Consider the following 7,500-nt stretch of genomic DNA (forward strand, 5'->3'; position numbering starts at 1 on the left):
ATTTGTTTTTTAGTTTGCGTTACACACAGTAAATCGGATGACATGTTCATGGAACAAAGGACCTTTATATCTCGTTCAGATAATCAGAAATTCGATTCGCAGTTTGACTACATGTGCGTGTGCGTGTGTGTACGTGTTTGTGTATGCGTGTGTGTGTGTGTGTGTGTATTCATATACATATGTGTGTATGTGTGTATATATATATATATATATATATATATATATATATATATATATATGTGCATATATATATATATGTATACACACACACACACACACACACTGTCAAACTGCCAACATTGGTTAATCGATTGTACCTGTAATTCGTAAGACCTTGTTGCACACGGGGTGACGTTCATTCTGTTTCTCGTCCACATTGACATTAATTTGATGAACACGTGATTCAATTGATTGAAAAGCTGAACATTCATCATCTCAACCGATGGAGATCCCTCCATGTATGCATACATGTATGTATGCATGTATGTATGCATGTATGTAGCTCACACTTCACACCATCTCCCTATTTCTCATATATCTATGGTTTTATCATACTGTTACTCTCCCAGCCCCTACGTTTTATGGATTTCCTCCTATCTATCTTCCTTACATTACCCAAACCTGACATTTACCCTTGTTCTTCTATGCTCACCATTCACTTCGATTCTCATCTGTACCGTCTATCATATTCCTTTCACACATTTGCGAACCTATTCATACAGCCATCCTCGATTCTAGATCCCTATTCTTTATCCTCCCTCCTTTTATTTTTAGGATACGTCTTGACACCTCTTCTCCGCCATCTTTTCACCTTTTCTAACTGGGGTAGCCATGTACTTCCTCTACATCGAGACAACACCTAAAGCTCCACGAGGCTCCGGCAGGAGGTGGTGGCGATCTCTGTTGTACTCTTCCGCCACATCTTTCTCTCACTCTTTCTTCCTGTTTCTTGAGTAACGCTGCGATGGACTGGCGTCCCGTCCAGCTGGGGTGAGAAGCACACATACGCCATAGAAACCGGGAAACTGGGCCCATGAGCCTGGCTAGGCTTGAAAAGGGCGCATAAATAAAATATAGATAGATAGATAGATAGATAGATAGATAGATAGATAGATAGATAGATAGATAGATAGGCGGACATACATACATACATACATACATACATACATACATACATACATACATATATGTGCGTGTATACATAAATACACATATTTGCAAATATGTGCGTACATATGTTGACAGATTACCAAGCGGTACAAAATTCACGACACGGATAAATAATTATAATCGCCATCATAAGCTTCTCTAGAAACAAATCCGAAGTTTATATGTTCTTAGCTGAGCCCATTTTAAGAGCAGGTGTCATTCAGCAGGAAATAGGTGTTACGCAATTGGTCACAGGGGATTTCATCATGCGATGTGGACGCAGATTTTGCTGTATGGATTATGTTTGATGCCAACAGAAAACGTAATATATTTTGTTTATTATACATGATTCTGAGGCAAAGTGAAATTTTTTTGTTGTAACCGAAAACTACTTATAAAAGACGAGGTTAAACATTTGTTAATGGAGAAATAATCAAATTAAATTTACAGCAAAAATCTCGCTTGATGATGTTTGTAATTCTATCGCTAGTAGCTGTGTGAGTGAGAGAGAGAGAGAGAGAGAGAGAGAGAGAGAGAGAGAGAGAGAGAGAGAGAGAGAGAGAGAGAGAGAGAGAGAGAGAGAGGTGGGAGGGAGAGACAGAGGAAGAGTGAGAGAGAGGGAGGGAGGGTGAGAGAGTGAATGCGCATGCATGTTTAAATGTGTTTGGATATACATGTATGTCTATATATAAAATGTCTACACATACTTTATACGTATATATACATTGCATTTGATTACATACATAAATATTTGTATTTATTCAGATGTATGTTGAAAAGGATTACGTAATTTTACGATTTGAAAATTTGTAAACTGTATTTGAAGCTCTACAACTGCTGATAATGGCTTTGGGAACTTGACTATTCCAAATAAACCGCCAAGAAACAAAGATTTAAATAAAAAAAATAACTTGATAAAAATATATTTAAAACTGGATAACTTAGTTATTTTTGTTTTTTCAAGCATGGCTAAAAGTATTGTTGTCAATAAAGGGTATGTGTTGATGATGGTGGGGGACATATGTAGTTCTGCATATGTGTATTGCGAGTGGATATACATATATACATAATCCATGTGTGTGTGTGTGTGTGTGTGTGTGTGTGTGTGTGTGTGTGTGTCTGTATGTCTGCATATGTTTTAATATGAGTATGTATGTATGTATGTATGTATGTATGTATGTATGTATGTATGTGTGAATATGCAGCCGTATATATAATCGTGTGCGTGTGGATATGCGACCATACATGTATGTATATATGTGTAGATATGTAGGTGTAGAAATGTATGTGTGTGTAGCTAAATAACCGTATATGTATTTGAGTATATGTATATGCGTATGGATTTCTATATCCCTACATGTGTGTGTGTGTGTGTGTGTGTGTGTGTGTGTTGAGCCTGGTTAGCTACTTTATATAGCAAAATATTTATTGATGGAGTACTCAAAATTAATAGTAGACATAGATAGATAGATAGATAGATAGATAGATAGATAGATAGATGTATACATATGTATATATATATATATATATATATATATGTGTGTGTGTGGATTAAAATTAAAAAATTAAAAAATTTGGCATCGCCCGAAAAACATTTAATTCAGATAGAGAATATAACCGTATAGAATCCACGTTGTTATTTATCATTCATTGGATCGTGGATCAGCGTAACGCATATCTATTTCACTCTGATCCAACCTTCATTTTTTGCCAAACAGGAATTTACTAGTATACTCAATTGGGGATGATATTTCTTTACTTCTACATTTATCTGACTTCTCCCTCTCTGATGACGATATACTCAGCTTATCGAATCCTTACACAATATCATGACTGTAAGAGACTCTGTATGTTTATATTCTCAATCTAAATTAAATGGGGTTTTTTTTCTTTCCGGGTGATGCCAAATGCTTTGCTGTTTCATTTTCTATTTTCATCTGTATCCACCCGCTGAAGGAGAAATCACTTCTTGCCGCCTTCCATGGGAAGTCTCAACACCGCATGTAAACAGCTCTTCGAAAATTAAGGGAAAGAACAGAACTGATAAGAAACCTATATCTTTTATATTGGGGCTTCAGATTCTCATTTGTTCTTATAATCATAGGTCACTGGGTTACTGTTGTGTCGACCCCCCAAGCGAAGAAGTAGGATCGCCCAAGACATATAAATAGAGGTAGTCTGACCGTGGTAGGGAGTTGAGTAGCTGTCGTGTAGCGGTTGAGTAGAGATCATCCGAAGGTGCTAGATAGCAGTAGCTTGAGACATAACAGTTACCTAACAGCTGATTTGCATAGAAGCCTAGAAATGCTTGGATTCTTAAAAAAAAGGGGGGGGGGGTACAGAGCAAAATGATTTGCATTCTCCAGATACAAATGTTCAATGAAAAAAAATTATAAAAGGTTTCTGCTTTTGAGTTGCTTAACTGAACATATGCCCACAGCCAGATATACGTATGGAAATCGTGTATATACACACACAGAGACAATTACAAAACATGCACTCTTGTGTTCTATTGTAACATACGCGCCCACGGAGGAAATTTTATCCCCACACATGCACATCCACACAATACGCACACATATGAGGGGATACTGAAAAGTTCCTGGCTTCAAGGGTATCGCGAAAGACCTGGTTGGAGGCCCAACCTTCCGAGTTCTTTTACAAGGCTTATAAAAACTGAAGGACCATTGCAATATGTGTGTGAATCTGTGAGGAGATTATGTTGGATAAAATCATAACTAACTGCTCCACTTGTATTTCCTTTTACCCAAACCCAGGAACTTTTCAGCACCCCACTCGTATATACAGACATCAACGAAATCAGGTAACTACAAACACCAAGAACTGTCATGACTTAAGCAAAAGAGCCTTGTCATTTTGTTAGTGACCCGTCTGAATTCTGCAAAGGAAAAAAGAACTTAAAATAAATCCAAAAGAAACATACATGCATTTGTGTTAATGCAATGCGTGTGTTAGTGATGTATGTATGTTAAAGTGTCGTGTGTGTTCAAGTTATGGCTTTTTAATGCGATGCGTTTGTGTGCTAATGTGATGTATGAATAATGTAACGAATGTGCTAATGTAAATCATGTGTTCATAATATGTGTATGTGTGTTTGTGTGTATGTTACTGCAATCTGTGTGGTAATGTGATATTGCGTTAATGATATGTGTTAATGTGTGCTAGTGCAATGCGTGCGTTAATGTAATGTAGTTACTAATATATGTTAATGCGATGTATATGCATTTTTTTAAATGTCGTGTATTAATGCTTGTTAATGTGAGTGCGTGTTTGTTAGTGTGGAGCGTGCATGTGTGTGAATATATACATTTTAATTCATACCAAGGTAGGGTAAACTGTCGGAATTCGGCGGCAAGTTTTCGGTGATCACCAACTGGAAAACAGCAAGCGACAGCAAAACTGTGACACTGACAGAGACTTTTTCTCCAGATTCTGGTGGCAAGAAGAATCCGATGAGCGTAATACCAGAAATAATCATACAGGGATAAATCAAATTGAGCAACTGAATGGCGGGTTTACGAGATAGTCGAATGGTAAAAACCACTTCTGAGAATGTATATTTGCAACAGGAATATAGTTTTTGGTAAGAATGTATTGACAATTCCGCTAATTTCCATTCACTACTTTTGACATAATATCTCTTGTCTCCGTCGGTTTTGTTATTCATCACCATCACTTCGTTATCAGTGTAGGCCCACGATCCAAACGTCAGATTGCATACCTTGGTAAAGAAAAGAAGAAAATGAAAAGAAATACAATTATTTATTATATCTGAGATTATTAATTTTCGGATTATTAACTTCGTTTTAAGATATGAAAATTTTGTTGTTTATGAATATTTTACATTGCATTTCGATCAGATTGTCATCAGGTGATTAACCATCTTCAATATAGGACAGTTATTACACGTTGATTTGAAATAAGAGTTTCGTTCGGTTCATACCCAGGAATAACATAAGAAAACAGGGAGAGAAAAGAAGAAACAGAAATAGATGAAGAAGATAAGGTTAAGATAAGGTTCTTTGCATTTCCTGTTGTGGGTGTTCTTCCTCTTAGCCTACTCTTAGCTACCCACCTCCACTTATTATTTCGTTTTGCTTCCTCTCCCTTCAGCACTACTAAACGAATCACATTTGCCAATCTCTTGAAGAAGGGGAACCGAACTTACTGTAGTATCTTTATGTGATTGGTCACCAATTACATACCCATGACTTTTTGAATATACTACCAGCAAATTATGACTATTGCATAACTCCTGGTTTCCTGAAACAGCTGTCGAGTTAATACATTGCATAATTTCTTTATATTTTATTCTGTATTTATTGTGCTCCATATCAAACCTGACAATGTTTTCCAAAGCGATTTGGATTTTTCTTATAGCCATACTTGACGCTGTGACCCTTACCCTGGTTGAAGAAGTCGGAGTTTTAGTTCAAATTCATTTGAGCACAACTATGTATTTTCTATAGTTAGCTGATCTAGCTCTCACCTATTCACTGTATATCCAGTGATAAGATTACGAATAAAATATAGAGTAGATGTAAACTATAGAAATATATTAAAAGATATTAAGATTATTTTAATAGTATGGGTCATCTGCAAATGAATAAAATTCCACACAAAAATAAATAGAATAGTACAAAACGTTAAGCAACAGTATTGGCTTTAATGTTTCGAGGGGGGGTTGAAGAGAGTATTGAACAAAGTAATTTAGTAAAATGAAGATGGCATTGGGCAAAATAGCCGTGAATTGGTAGAATTAAAGTGCATCGAGTAAATTGGCGGTGGATTGGTAGAATGAATAAAGCATCGGACAAGATGTCGGCGGACTGATAGAATCATGAGTACATCGGAAACGATATTTTGTGTTATTTAGTTGTTCTGACTAGGTCATTTTAGCCTTTCGTACTTTTGGTTTGTTAAGATTAAATACCAGTCATGTACTTATATCAATGTTATCCGGAAATATGCGACATAGATCGAACTGATGTCACCAGTATTTTGCGAGGGAATTGCCAAGGTCATAAGCACAATGTGTTCTACAGGCTAAGTCATAAAACAAATAACACAACATAGTATCAATAACACAACACTACAATAACACTACAATAATACAACATAATATCAATAAGATCGAGTTCGACCTTCTGGTTGATAGAATATTACACCAACGACATATTCAACGCGAGAGCCTCTATCTACGTGGTCACTACATACACAAGAAATAACAGCTGAATTCTTTCATATCCCACCCTACCGTCTTAAAATAAATATGGCCGCATTAGACAACATCATCCATCCTACAGGCTGTTAAAACAAGGAATAGCCACAACCAGAATGCTTTTAATCATAAGCCTGTTCAATGAAGACCAGCCTAGTGTTAAATGACAACTACTAACAACATAGCTATATATATACATACATATATATATATATATATATATATATATATATATATATATATATATATATATATATATATATATATATGATTATCTTGCTATGAGTATAACTCTGTGTAAATAGTAAAACAATATCATTAAATTTTCCAATAAATATAATGAAAATCACAATTTTAATGTTACATTAATGATTATTCAAATATTAGAATATCTCATATATGTCTTAAATAAATATTTCACTTCCTTAATGTTTGTAATTGAAAATTAGATCTACATATCCCCAAAATTATTAAAATAAGTCATAAATCAGTAGAACGATGGCTAAAATGCCTTCTAATATTTATTATTCCGCCCTCGTGTTATTACGGGTATCAAGCTGGCAAAATAGTTAGCCTGCCGGAAAAAATGCCTTGCAATATTTGTTCCTGTTCTTTACATTCCGAGTTCAAATCCCGCCAAGGTTAACTTTGCCTTTCATCCTTCTTGGCTCAATATAATAAACTGTCAGTCTAGTATTGGTGTCAATGATAATCACTAACCCTACTCTCCCACAACATTTCAGCTAATTATGATTTTATTCAAGATATTCTCCTCTCAGATTCACACGCTTATAGCAGCGGTCCCTCGGTTTTTCTAAGCCCTGTAAAAGAACTCGGAAGGTTGAGCCTTTCGCAATACCCTTAAAGCTAGGAACTTTTCAGCAGCCCCTTCTATATCAACTATCTCCTCATCCTTAGATAAATTCTATACTCTGACTATCCTTTGTCACATATCTCTTACATTCCTTTTTTGTTTGAAATTTACCAATGTCTGATATCTCCTTTCGGCTTAATGTCTGTAAATTATGAGTTTCTGTTGTTGTTAGTGGCACTTCTAATGTCGTATATAACTTTGCGTTTTCATTTGTCAAGTTGTGACTTTGCCTCTA

At 35.6% G+C, this 7,500-nt stretch overlaps 1 protein-coding gene across 1 annotated transcript in view; it reads right to left on the bottom strand.

Moving 5' to 3' along the window:
• The window catches only part of LOC106875368 (neuronal acetylcholine receptor subunit alpha-10), a 93,358-nt gene that overhangs the window by 40,520 nt on the left and 45,338 nt on the right, over window positions 1–7,500 (bottom strand). The window contains exon 7 of the mRNA XM_014923462.3: window positions 4,492–4,891. Coding sequence (XP_014778948.1) covers window positions 4,492–4,891 — 400 coding nt within the window. The remainder of the gene's footprint in view (window positions 1–4,491; window positions 4,892–7,500) is intronic.

The sequence above is a fragment of the Octopus bimaculoides genome, chromosome 12 (genome assembly GCF_046866305.1).
Source record: "Octopus bimaculoides isolate indiv1 chromosome 12, ASM4686630v1, whole genome shotgun sequence".
NCBI lineage: Eukaryota > Metazoa > Mollusca > Cephalopoda > Octopoda > Octopodidae > Octopus > Octopus bimaculoides.